General features: G+C 36.5%; 1 protein-coding gene across 1 annotated transcript in view; it reads right to left on the bottom strand.

Moving 5' to 3' along the window:
• LOC309608051 (uncharacterized protein) overlaps positions 1 to 14,467 on the bottom strand; it is a 286,253-nt gene that overhangs the window by 153,414 nt on the left and 118,372 nt on the right. The window contains exons 14-15 of the mRNA XM_082347275.1: positions 1,155 to 1,237; positions 994 to 1,068 (exon numbers count right to left, since the gene is read on the bottom strand). Of these exons, the coding sequence (XP_082203401.1) occupies positions 994 to 1,068; positions 1,155 to 1,237 (158 nt within the window). The remainder of the gene's footprint in view (positions 1 to 993; positions 1,069 to 1,154; positions 1,238 to 14,467) is intronic.

Here is a 14,467-nt window from a genome sequence, read left to right as displayed (position 1 = left end):
TAAGACCCAAGAAGTAGAAAACATACACCTGGCTGAAAGGACAAAGAAATAAACAACTTTTTGAAGTATTATTTCATGATGGATACAAATATGGATTCTAGAAACAGACTGGTTCAAAGCCCAGCCATACACTTGTTAACAATGTTTTCTTGGCTAAGTTGCTCCATCTCTCATGCCTTATTTTTCTCACCTGCTAAATATAGAAAACATGTCAATAGCAGTATCTATCCCATTAGTTTGTTGTGAGAATAAGATAGTCATTTGATGTGGAGGACCTGAGAACATTTTCTGGCATCTAGTAATTTCCTAGCACTCAGTGAATGTTATCTTTCACTGTTAAAAATTTCACTAAACTTTTGACTTCTAAGCTTTCTTCTTCTGCAATACAGAAACAACTGTAATTGTAAATGCTGTTAAGTAGTCATCTAGACATTAAAAACCCATTTATTTGGTTAGATGGTGGTCCACTATTTAGAGATGGAAACAAGGTTTACTTTAAAATCATTCTTTAGAGAATGGCATGAAAGTTGGCTCTATAGACCTGTATTAATTTAGTCAGCATACTGGAGAATAAAGATAATAATTCAGATAATTTGTATGAGAAAGGGCAGGGTTGGAGAGAAATCCTTTTACTTTGATTTTCTAGCCAGGCTAAATTTTCTGAATACTTAAAACTCGAAGTCATTTGGTCTCTATAGATAAAGATTTTGGAAATGCTTAAATATCAAAAAAAGGGATCCAGTAACACCAGTAAAATTAATTTAACCAACGTTTGGAAACCCAGGCTATGTAATGTATATAAATTCATCAGGATAGTTTCTGGATGGATTTCATGGCAGCCATGATCATGCCAAATAAATACAGTACAATCAGCACATTTTCTAATCACCCTGCCCAAGACGGATAGAGTCTTGTAAACTGGTTAATTTAACTAAAGTCTTCAACAGCTTAAAGAAGTCTGATTCGGATGTAATAAAAAATTATTAGCATTACTGATTTCACCAACGTCAGCTGCTTTAGTATGCCCTGCACTTCAAAACCTGCTTTGAAGACCAAATTACTTTCTACCTGGAAATATATTTTAAGAAACCATAGTTAATAATCAGGACCGTCGTTTTCATGGTCAAAGCCAACTTCTATAGCCCTCATCTTACCTTATTGTGTAATTCATGGTCTTCTTTTGAGAGATTGAGACCACAGTCCGTAGGGCAGGGACCAATTTTGTTAGAAACGCTTCCTAGAGTTAAAAACAAAAGGTGGAAAAAAATATTATAGATTTGTACTTCAGAGGATATGTAAGCTTACACTGCTGAAATCTAAGAGTTTATATAAAGCCTGACAAATGGGGGTAAAAGAAAGAATTCTCTGGAGGCTCTAAGTTGTTCTATGCTCCCAGTTTTAATTCAGTCACTGCATGAACTTCAAGTAGAACTTTACCATTGGCCACACCACGGGGATGCAATTTACAAGCAGCAGCTGCGTCTGATCTGCTTTCCTCTCCTCATCCGGGTAGAATTCTCTATCCTCAGCTATGTTTCTGTGATCAAGTTTTCAAAGAAATTTCTCTGTGCCTCACACCAGTATTCCATTATAAAACCTTGAGACTAGACAGTTCTGTTATCTGTGTGTACCCAGCACTTCTCACCTGAGCTACCTTTATCATCTTTTGCATGACTTGTTTTATATCAGCGTTTCTCAACTTAAGCATGAGCGACATTTTGGGTTGGTTAACTGTTTGGGGGCTGTCCAGTGTTTTGTAGGATGTTTAGCAGCAACTCTGGCCTCTACCTACTAGATGCCAATGGCACCCTTTACCTCCCCAGCCCTCCCCTAGTTGGAGACAATTAAAAATGTCTCCAGACATTGCCAAATGTCCTTTGGGGAGCAGAACATCCCCAATTGAGAACTACTGCTCTAGATCAAAAACTCCTTGCAGATAATGTGTTTTGTTCATCTTTGTTTCTCCTGTTATGTCCAGCACAGTGCCTGAAATGGAATGCCTCCTCAACAAATGTTTCTTAAGTTATAAACAAAGAAAGATAGTACATAAGCAGGTATATCTTTACCTTTATGACTCTCAATCCATTGGCTTGACCTCTCACTTCAATGAGCCCATTTGCTAAGGCCTATCCCCAGCATCTTGTGACAAATGCCCTGGCCCAGAAGCTGCTAGCGATTGGAGTACCTTAATAGAGCCACAGCTTTGACCAAGAGGTTGACCCAAAATCTTTTTTAAAAAAGTATACATGTATCATATACCATGAGCAGTCACAGCCTTGCTGCCTGTCTTCTTCTCTCCCTCTAGGGATTAAAGGCTGCCATCCTCAGCCCTTTGGAATTGCCTTTGTGTATGTTTTTAAATGAGCTTTCCAGCGTGTAAAATGTTGAGGACATGGTCTCCATGTCTGTATGCTTTGGAAAACTTTTCCTCCCTAAATATGACCCAGCCAGCCTCATGAACATTCTCTAAGTTTTTTATAGTGCCGGTCTACTGAAGAAAAATTCTTTTACCTTTGCTTCATCTGAAAATGTCTTTATATCAACCTCAATGTATGAAGGATTTTTTGCTGGATACAGATTTCTGAATTGACATTTTTTAGCATTTTAAATATGTCATTACATTGACTTCGGGTCTCCATTGTTTCAGATGATAATGTCCATCATTTTTCAGATCACTGTTCCCCTTTTTGTAATGTGTTTTTTTTTTCCTTCTGTCTACTTTCAAGATTTTCTCTTTAACTTTGGTGTTTAGCAGTTTCATTATGATATTTTTAAATGTAGCTTCCCTTGTATTTATTCTTTCGGGGTTCACTGAGGGTATTCAATCTATGAGTCAATATATTCCATCAAATTTGGGGGATTTCCAATCATTACTTTTTTAATACATATTTTCTTCCATTTTATGACCCTCTTTTCTTACCTAAGATTCCCATTGTATATATGTAAAACTATGTGATATAGCCCCATGGGTCTCTGAGTTTCTCTTCGTTTTTCCCCCAGTTTTTTCTTTTCTGTATTTCAAATTCATTAATTTCTTTTAATTCTTGGATTTTTCAGTTCTGAAACTTCCATTTGGTTACATTTTTTATAGTGTCCATGTCTCTGCTGAGATGACCTGACTAATCATTCATTAAAACCATACTATCCTTTAATCATTTGAAAGTGTTTTTTAAAAATTTATGAACATGTTTATAATGGATGTTTTAATGGTTTTTCCTGCTAAATTCAATATCTGAATCGTCTTACAGTTATTTTTATTCACTATTTTCCCTGTCTAAGGTTTATATTCTCCTGTTTCTTTGCATGTCTAATAATTATAGATTATATAATGGACACTGTAGAACTGTAGAAGACTCTGGATTCTGTTATCTTCCTTAGAAAGGTGTTCATATTTTTTTCCTAGTACACGGTTCAATTACTGGCTAATTTTATTAAACTTGCGAAGGCTTAAATTTACATTGTTTCTTTCTTTCTCTTTTTTTTTGCTGCGTTGGGTCTTCGTTGCTGTGTGCAGGCTTTCTCCAGTTGCAGTGAGCGGGGGTTACTCGTCGTTGAGGTGCGCAGGCTTCTCATTGCAGTGTCTTCTCTTGTTGCGGAGCACAGGCTCTAGGCATGTGGGCTTCAGTAGTTGGGGCACGCGGGCTCTAGGGTGTGTGGGCTTCAGTAGTTGTGGTGCACATACTCTAGAGCACAGGCTTGGTAGTTGTGTCTCACGGGCTCTAGAGTGCAGGCTCAGTAGTTGTGGCGCACGGGCTTAGCTGCTCCACGGCATGTGGGATCTTCCCGGACCAGGGATCGAACCCGTGTCCCCTGCATTGGCAGGTGGATTCTTAACCACTGCACCACCAGGGAAGTCCCTAAATTTACATTTTGTTTTAGCATTTCTGTGAAAAACTAAGAGTTTCCAAGCCACTCTAACTTACCAGAACTCAACTTCAGGTCTCTAATTCCTCTACCATTACTGTCAGAGCTTTGTTTTAGGCTTAAAATAAGCCTCTCTAGAGCATGGTCTTTATTCCTAATATGCAGACTTTTGGCATCTCAGTTTGCTGTCAGATTGAAAAGGAGGTATTAACATGAGTCTCCTGACTTGAATGCTACCTCTGTTCCAACTCTAGTTATCTCTGTTCTTCTTCCAGGTCCGTAGTCGTCACTTAGCAAAGCCTCAGTTATTCTCACTGTGGTCAGGTACAGCATTACCCTCAGCCAAGGACTCAGGGTTGCTGGGTGGTCCCTATACTGATTTCTGGGTTCCTCTCTGCACAGCTCCCTGCTCTTTCTCACTCTGCAGATTCTAGCTGCTTCAGCAGCCCTGAATGCCAAACTTTGTCTCAGCTCAGTGGGACTTTCTCTGCTTGGATTTTGCTTCACTGCTTTAGAGTCAGAATTTTTGCCCAGGTAGACAACCAGGGTTTTCCTCAAAAGTTTCTCTTCTCTCTGGGATCAGCAAGTCTTGTGCTTCCTGATGGCCAATGCTCCATGACAATTAAAACATTAACATGCTTCATATATTCTCTTCAGTTTAATGGTTGATTGTAAAAGAAGAGCTAGTCTGGTACCAGCTACTCTGCCATAGCTAAAACTGGAAGTTGCAGTGTTGTTTATTTTTTAATTAAAAGTAGGAGTGGATACATAAATTGGTCACAAGTTAACTAGCACCCATGTTTATGTGTGAGCAATACAAGTATAGGTTAATTACTTTGAAAGACCACTTTATTTTATGGAACCACTACTCAATTTAATTATCAGATCATCTTATATTGAGAAAAAGATGAAATATTTACAAATAACAGTAACCTGCTGATGCCTTTGGAACGTGTCAGCTGGGATCACCCAGAAAAAATAAATGGAACAGTCATATTTTTAATAATACATGAGGTGCACAAGGAAAACACTTGTCAAAACTATATAATGTTTCATACCCTATCTATATATAGATGCACATGTTTATAAAAGTGTGTTTTCCCTGTGTTGTGCTAATCTGTTTTACTTGGCATATTTTTAATGGTTTTTCCAAATGACCTTTGTAAAATTAATCAAGGATCTGACACTGTCCTTCGGAGAAATGCAAAGAAAGAATACTGCTTACAGTAACTTTTGCATGAAGAACAGCCAGAAAATGACAAAACAGAGAAAACATTAATACTGAAAAAAATTAAAGCCTGAAAGTGGAACTAACTGAAAAATGTTGCCTTTTTGTTAGTAATATTTTTGTGGGTCTCTGAAATTTTATTTTCCCTTTATTTTCTAAACCACTGTCTTTGTTCTTAGAGATCAGATGGATTTCTCAAAACAATCTGCTAAGTAAAATACACCACAGTTTTTCAAGAGCTCTAATAGTGAAGAGCATCTCAGATTAAAGATTAGTAAAATGTGCAGAAAATATGTGTAAAAAATACAAATACAGAAAACCTAGAAAAATGTCTGCAATTAGACAGGATGGAAATCTAAAAAGAAATTAAATGTAGTTGTAATACATTTCCTATTCTTTTCTTTGAGAAAATTACTACTGAAGTGAGGAATTTTTTCCTCCTGTAATTTAAATGTTAAACTGCCAGATGTGTGTCTCATGCTTGAAGAGTCGAAGCTTTGCATTATTTAGCATATTAAGAATCACAGAATTTTAAAAAGGGCTCCTTTATTGCCTGGAGGTTCTAATTAAGTAAACCTTAGCCTGGTACATTTAAAACTTGCAATACAAGAGATTTTGCTCTCTTTTTTTTTCCCCATAGTCAATTCACATCTATATAATAAACATGGAAAATCTGAGATGATATAATTTTTCTTTTGCTTGAAGAATTAAAGCTATCTATTATTTTAAGAAGTTTTTAATAGAGGCCAGCAATCTAGAAGACAACTCAGGATTCAAAATACTTTTTAATCATTGCAAGTTGCTTTCCTTATTTACACCAAACAATGTGTGTTTCATAAAGGCAGTTCTACACTATCAATCTTACTCTCTCTTCCTTATTTTCCCTGTCTCTGCTGTGATCTCAACTCTTCTCCTCTTGTTAGGCAAAGACAATGCTAAGGAGTAACAAGAAGACCATAGGTTTTAGATTGATATTATGTTTTTGTGCATTTCTATGTGCTGTTTATCTGTGTTAAATATCTGATCACACAGCACTAATTAGCTGTCCTTTCAGCAGTTTGTGGAAAGAGTTTCAGCAGCTAAAGTAGAAACCATAATCAAATGGAAGCTCTGTAGGCACCCAACATTCATAAATCATTCCCTTAAATACAGTTATTTTTGCCATTGTAGAAAATGTCAAAGGTGTCAACTCTGTCCAAATATACCACTTAACCGTAACTATTTTAGTAAATTGACTTGAAATGCATTCAGCTTACTGACAGTTAGAAGCACATGATCTAGTTCACAGTACAAATGAATAGTTTAAAGGCCAAAATAAATACCAAAGTACGAATTCTCAACGACACGTTGCCATGACCATGGCTGCAACCACAGACCAAAGTCTTAGCATTGTTTATCTACGGCAGAGACAGATGCTCAAAATTTTTGAAATCTGGTTGTTTATATCTAGTTTCTAGTTAAGAAAGTAAAAATGTTTTAACCACTTTCAAAATAAGGGTCAAATATCTATTTGAGGATATTAGCAGTGAATGAACTAGAAATTACATCAATGCAGATAATGACTTGATAACATTCTCTGCTAGCAGCATAGTTTGAACCTATAAACAGTAACTTCTTGGATGCTGCCAACATAAATAGATAAATGTTGGTCATAACGTCAAGGAACAAATTCTATCTTTTCTTCATAGGAAGAACAAGAACAAATTGATCTTCAAAAATGAAACTCTTGACAAAGGGCAAGTACCATAGAATTGGAGTTTAGGTTTGGCCAGGATTATTCCCTCTAAAGCCTCAAATATTTAGTAAAAGGTAAAGTGCTCCTACTATTTTATGAACTGGTTTCTTAGAAGTGTTAAGAAGCTTAATGGTTTCATATTTGGGGATGTTTTAATATTAGTGACGTCAAGAATGCAACAAAACTATTCCCAATTTCACTTCTGCCCAAACCTCTAAGGCATAATCTGTCCACATAGACCCTCAACCCATGTGGCACTTTGGTACCACTTATGAATATCAACAGTTAGTTGATTGATAGTAATACATTATATTTTATGCAGTATTTTTCAGTTTATTAAAACAGATTTACATATGTTACTTATTTAATTCAAGTTATTTTGTTTAACTTTATAACCAGCACAGAACCGTAAATATTTCTGCCATCATATCAACCAGTAGTGATCTCTGAGTATTTTGCATTTTTAGGATAAAAAATAGATTCATACATGCATGCCTTGCCTAATAAAATATTATTGTAATGTAAGAGCAGGAATATACTTGGTTATTCTTTCCAAGAATAATTTTTAAACATCACCCATTTCTGCCATCCTTAAAAAGATTGCATCCTTTTATGAAAGTTAGCTTCTTTTTCCCTTATTATTAAAAGTATTAAACTCTCCATCTTAAGCACAATGAAAGAATTCAGAAATTTTAATATGCTGCTCATGAGCTTTCCTTGGTTACCATCACTGACAATTTCATTGAACTGAGAACACCCAAAGCTACTTAGAATAATAAATTATTTTACCCACTAGTAAGTCCTTATTGTTAAGAGAAAATTACGGGTAAGGATAGAGGGAATCATTGCCCAGTACTGAAATTAAGCAGGATATGGACATAGCCAAGTGCATTTTTCTCATTATAGTAAGTAATACAATAACACAAAGGTGATTGAGTGAGCACCTACTAAATACAACACACCTACTAAATGCAATACACCTACTGCATGTATTGCACTCTACATAAATTACTACTAATCCTCAAGTAAGGCCTGTTATCCCCCCCTTTATAGGTAAAGAAGCAAATGTTCACAGATTAAGGAACCTGATAAACGACATTAAAGGGTAAGAGTCAGGGTGTGAATGTAAGCCTCCCTGACTCCTATATCCACATTCTAGTTCCTCCATGAAATGTGCACAGGTCTGCATTCTCTTTCAATTTCTTTCCTGCGCAGTTCCAGTAGGTAGACAAAGATCAGGGCTAGTTGTCACAAAAAGGAATAAAAACAGAATGTTGACTCAACCCCCTAACTGTTGACTTTTAGCTATTCATACTAGGGAGAAGAGGAATAGTAATATCTTGAAGAAAATAATGGTAATAGCTAACATTGTTGAGTTCATACTACATACCAGGCTTTTAAGATTTCAATGTCCCAAGTTAGTTACTAATTTTAAACTCTTATCCTCAAAACTGTTTTAAAACACTTCGATGAGTAATAGATTTTACCAATTCAAATTTTACCTCCTTCCTTGAGGTATTATGCTAAGTAAAGTTTGCTAGTCACAGAAAGACAAATATTGTATGGTTCCACTTATATGAGGGACCTAGAACGGTCAAATTCAGAGAGACAGAAAGTAGAAATGATGATTGCTAGGGACTGGAAGAAGGGTAAAATGGGAAGTTATTGTTTAATGGCTAGAGAGTTTAAGTTGGAGAAGATGAAGAAATTCTGGAGATGGATGGAAGTGATGGGTGTACAACATTGTAAAGGTATTTAGTGCCACCGAACGGTACACTTAAAAATAGTTAAAATGGTAAATTTCATATTATCTGTATTTTGCCACAATTAAAACATTTTTTACCTCCATATTCCTCAAGCCCTAAATGAAATGCTAAGAAACTTTTAAAATGCTGTAGTGCCCCCAAAACAAAGCAAAAAACTGAGGGGACTTCTGGTTGGGACCAAATGGTACACACTTGTTTCTCCCTTCTTCTCCTCTCTAAGCATAACTAAAAAGCCTGGAAATAATGTAGAATGTAGCCAAAGGAAGTTCGGAAAGATATAAAGGGGATGGAGAGATGATTATAGACCCCAGGACTAGAGCAACAATATAGGGCAGGGCAACTCATGCTCCCTCGCACCCCACCCAACAGAAGAGAGTAATCCAGAACGAGCATCTCCAACTCCGTCCTATCAGCAAATAGTGGTCCAGGTAGGACCCTATCTACCCTTAGAAAGGAAGTCCCACCAACAACAGCAGGTGAGTCCAGCAGCACTGGAGAGCAGGATAGACCAGAACCTACTGAAATAAGCATCCAGGTGATGCCCTCTCCTTCCCTGCAGCTTGAAACAGCCCTCCTCCCACCAAGAGACAACAAACAGGCAGCCAAGTGGTACCAGCAGGGGAATCCCACCACAATTAATTCCTAGACCAGAAAGTTTCTTAGCATCCTGAGGCTGGAGACTCCCTTCCCCACCTAAAGACAGCAGGTGGCCAGGCCTGGGGAAGCTCCTTCTGTCCTCCCAGACGTCACTAGCAGGGTCCAGTGGGTGTGCCCCAGATATACAAGCTGAATCACGCAGACCAAAACAGCACATTTTCCAATTGCTGAAAGAAAAATGTGTCAACTACAAATTCTATATCCAGTGATTATCCTTCAGGAATGAAGGCAAAATACATTCTCAAATGAAAGGAAACAAAAAGAATTTGTTGCTAGACCTTCCCTTAAATAATGGCTAAAGAAAGTTCTTCAAACAGAAAGGAAATTATAAAAGAAGAAATCTTGGAGCATCTGAAAGGGAAAAAAAAAAAGAAAAAATCAGAAAAAGTGTCAAACATGAGTATATATAATACACTCTTTTTACCCTCATGGGTTTTAAAAATCACATTTGATGCCTGGAACAAAAACCATAACACTATGTGTCACCCAAGACAATGATATTTAAAAATGGGGAAGGTAAAGGGACTGAAATGGAAGTAAAGTACTTACACTTGACTCAAGGTGTAAAATATGGACACCAGGAAACTGAGATAAATCACATATGTATAATGCCATACCCAGAGCAACTACTATGAAAAGTACACAAGAGATTTGTTCAAAAATTATCATCAAATCAGGATGGAATCCTAAAGAGGGTTCAAGTAATGCACAGGAAGGCAAGTAAAGAGGAACAGAGGAATGAAAAACAGAGGAAATAATGAGAAAACAAATACTAAAATGGCAGACTTAGTCCTAACATACCCATAGTTACCTTATATGTAAATGGTCTAACTATACCAAGTAAAAGGCAAATATTGGCAGAGTGAATTTTAAAATGTGACCTAATTATATGCTATTTACAAAAAAATGCACTTCAAATTCAATGACAGGATAGATCTGTTGCATTTTCATTTCATTCAGTTCAAACTTTTTTGAGATATCATCGTTTTGATCCACAGATTATTTAAAAGTGTGTTTAATTTCTAAGGTTTTAAAAGTTTCCTTTTGGTTTTATGTTAATTATTTCTGGTTTGATTTTATTAGTATTACAGAAAACATTTTGTATGATTTCTGTTCTTTTCAATTTTATGAGGTTTCTTTTATTGGCCCAGGATATATTTGTGAATGATTCATGGGCACTTGAGAAAAATGTATATTGACCAATTTTACATAATCTCCTCTAGAAAACACAGGAGAAACACTTCCTAACTCATTTTATGAGACCATTATAACAGTCCTGACACCAAAGCCAGACAAAGACGGTACACTAAAAAACAAAACTACAGACCAATATCTCTCAGAAACTTGGAAAATCCTCAAGAAAATATTAGCAAATTGAATCTAACAATGTATGAAAAGAATTATACAGCTTGAATATATGGCTACAGTAATCAAAGCTGTGTGGTGTCGGGACAGGCACATAAGTCAATGGAAGAGAATAGAGAAGCCAGAAAAAAGTTTAGAAAAATATGCTCAGTGGCTGATTTTTAAGAAAGGTGCAAAACCATGTCAATGGAGGAACAACAGCCTTTATGACAAATGGTGTTGGAACAACTGGCAAAAAATAATAATAGTAAAATAAAATAAAAATTAACCTAAACTTCATTCCTTATGTTAAAAATAATTCAAAATGGATTTGCTTTTTGAAAAACAAAAACAAAAACAAAAACAGGAGAAAATATTCAGGAACTTCAGGCAATGAGTTCTTAGACTTGACACCAAAGCCTGATCCATAAAAGGAGATTGATAAATTGGACTTCATTAAAAGTCAAAATCTTTACTCTATGAAATACCCTGTTAAGAAGATGAAAAGGCAAGCTGCAGACTGAGAGAAAATATTTGTCAAGTACATATCGAACAACTACTGGTTTTATTCAGCATGACATGTATTATGGGCAAAAAATCAAGATGATGAACCCCTGATTGCTCCAACAACTAGTTCATCACACTTGGTTAAAACTTTATTTCATGGCAATTATTCATACACATGACGCCTGATTCCTGCAAAAGGAATTTTTCCTGAAAAAGGAAAAAAAAAAGATGTTTTATTACAAGTTTAGGTGAAGGTATAAGGAGATACGATTAATTATGGTTCAAGAAGAAAATGCTGTAATGTTTTAAGAAAATGCTTACACCTTTTAAATATTTGACCTTAGAAAGTTTTATATGCATGTGTCTGTGTGCACATGTATTAATATTTCAATGCTGGAGAAGACACACTTGCTGATAAAAGCAATACACCAGCCTGAATATAGATCAACTAACTAATGAGAATTTGCTTGGAAAGAGAGGGTTAATAGTATGGGAGGAGAAATATTTGTGCTTTAGGGTTCTGTATTGTTTTTCACTGAATTATGTTTTCACAATCTACGTCTGTTAACAACATTACAGCAGCCAATGTCTTTAACACTAGCATTATGCCTTGTATATGCTTATTTCTATGCATGTTGAAAATATTGCAGGATCTTTTTTACTACAACTTTAAATCTACAAAATTCTAAACACAAGATTCTAGTGAAACAGTTCTGTGTTCATTTAACAAGTTATAGAATACCGTCTTAACAAAAACAAAAATAGTTGTGGCTTTGCAAACAAAGGTTGATCACACTTGCTGGCCTCTAGTAATGTAAGATATTCAAAGACAATGTGTCATGTATTTGTGCTACAGAGCATCAAGTCCTTCTATCCTTCATTGCCAAGGTGTCAACATTCAAGAGCAGACTGACTTTTCTAATAAAATGAGTTTAATACCAAAAAAGATTGATTTCCCTCCTATCTCATGCTAAAGGAAATATTTACCTATTTGACTCGAAAGCCTATTTTTCTAATTTATATTTCCTATTTCTTACTCCACATGGATCATCTAATTAGACTGAGTGGATCATTGTGGATAAAAAGACTGTCGCTTTCTGCCAATTTTAATTTCAATTATTTCCACATTGAACAAAGTCAATCACATGCTCATAAGAAAGAGAACTAGATCAGTCAGACCACTGAAGTGTTCAAAGCCAGCCTCATGTTTAGAAAGAGCTAATGAACCCTTTTATTCACATGAGGTCTCACAATGTCATTTATTTTTTATTCCCATTTGGAGTTTGACGAAGACAATACTGAACCAAAGGAAATGCTACCTGCTAAAGACTTGCAGAAAGTACCTATAGTGTGTCCTCTTTGGATAAATGCCTATCCATGTTCTACGTATATGAAGCATCTAAAATTGGCAAACTCATGGAATCAGAGAGTAGCGTGGCGGATGCCAGGGGCTGGGGGAGGAGGAGGATGGGTATATGCTAATCAATGAGCCTAAAGTCTCAATGATGTAAGATAAGTTCTAGAGATCTACTGTACAACATCAGCCATCCAACTACAGATATTGTATCATACACTTAAACATTTGTTAAGAGGGCAGATCGCATGTTGTGTTATTGCTACAATAAAAAAAATTTAAAGAATGGAAGAGCCTGCAGTAAAAAAAACCAATATCAATATCATAAACTGGAGCAATTGGAAAGCTATGTCAGATGGGCTGCTACTTTGTCACATGTAAGGAGCAAATTCTCCCCAGTTGGTCATGGTCTCTTTCGTCATAATTCGCGTTAGTAAAAACAGAATAAAAGTATATTTTATCCCTATGGTTCTTTATTTCCAACTTATCCAGATTGTGTATTCAGCTCTGGGTACTTCTGGGAATGTCCAGATTGAATAATGGGGCCAGAGACAAGTGTGTCTTGTCACAGGTCTGTAGTAACCCTTCCTTCCTAAACCACTGCCCCCAAAGCTTTTTAGAAATGCTCCAATTGTCCTAACCTGCTAGGTCCACTTCAGTGTCTCACGTTCAGTCAAGAACTATGATATTATTAGTTGTCTCTATCCACTTCTGCAATATCATTTTGCAAGGACATGTGTCCTAATACTGAGGCACTGAGTATCGGCAGACTAAATGAGAGAGATTGACCAAGGAAAAATGGAATTATTTTCATAGACAGTACATTTTTAGGAGTGATTGCTGAAAACACAAGGCACACTTGCGTTTGTTAACATATTTGCCACAAGAGATTGAGGATCACACACAGACACAGATGCACAGATGTGCGCACGCACACACACACACACACACACACACACACACGCCAAGATGTGTGTGTGGAGGAAAGAGTATTTATTACCCCTGCCCTAAAGACCATGGTCAGCAAAGTGTGTATACTGAAAAAGATTTTCAATTGTTTCAAAATGAAAAGGAATTTCTTAAAAAAAAAATAATGACTTCGTTAGTAGCTCTAAAAATATTGTTAATTTGAGGGGTTTTGAAATGGCTTATGCCAATAGACGGGGAGAATGATAAACCTGTTTGAACGATAACACAACCCCATTGCTTTTTTATGTTCCTTACTGCACTGTTTAATAGCACAGGCAGAGAGGAAAAATTGACTGTGATGAATATATGAGACCAAATAAAATGTTAAGGGTGTAAAATGTCCTGAAAACACAAGCTGTAATCTGATGTTGTCGATCTAATCCACACACACTCTGTAATTAGAAACATATCGGAACAGGGCAGCAGCACATTTGTACTTCTCCCTCAGACCCTTTTTTTGATCATTCACATGTGACACATTCATTTTTATTGCCATTTCCACTTAAAAAAAATTTTTTTTAAGGTAGCGTAAAACCGCCCATAATGTTTTGAGCCCTTCTAAATTATTTTTCAGTTTTCTCTCCTGAAAGGAAATAGCACAGCAAAGATTCTAGCCTGATGGAAACGTTTTAAGCCCATCTCATCTCTCTGTGCTCCAGATCCTTTTGACACACCCTTCTCCCTTCTTTCTTAGCGTTAAACTGCTTCTCCACTTCCTTTACATCAGTGGGAACACTTCCCTTATGGGTGTCAGGATCTCTCAGAGGGGTCAGGGGCTGCCCCGCAGAGGAAATGACAAGCTGTGAAATGGAAAAGAACAATTTCTTCCACATGTTCCTTTGCTCCTGGAGCAGTGCGAGGTTGTCAGCCAGCATCACTTTGGAAGCAAGCAGGACTCTGCATCGTAGTCCTGTCAAAACTAATTTACAATTAAAGACCTGCACGACTGCTTAAAGCTTTTTCAGTTCCAGCAGTTTTCTGAAACGACTTTGAGATTGAAGTGGTTCAAACCAGAAACCATTGTTGTAATTAACCCCTAATGG

This window comes from Balaenoptera borealis (assembly GCF_965194805.1).
Source record: "Balaenoptera borealis genome assembly, chromosome: 12".
Classification (NCBI taxonomy): Eukaryota; Metazoa; Chordata; class Mammalia; order Artiodactyla; family Balaenopteridae; genus Balaenoptera; species Balaenoptera borealis.
This window is presented reverse-complemented; position numbering and strand designations above follow the sequence as displayed.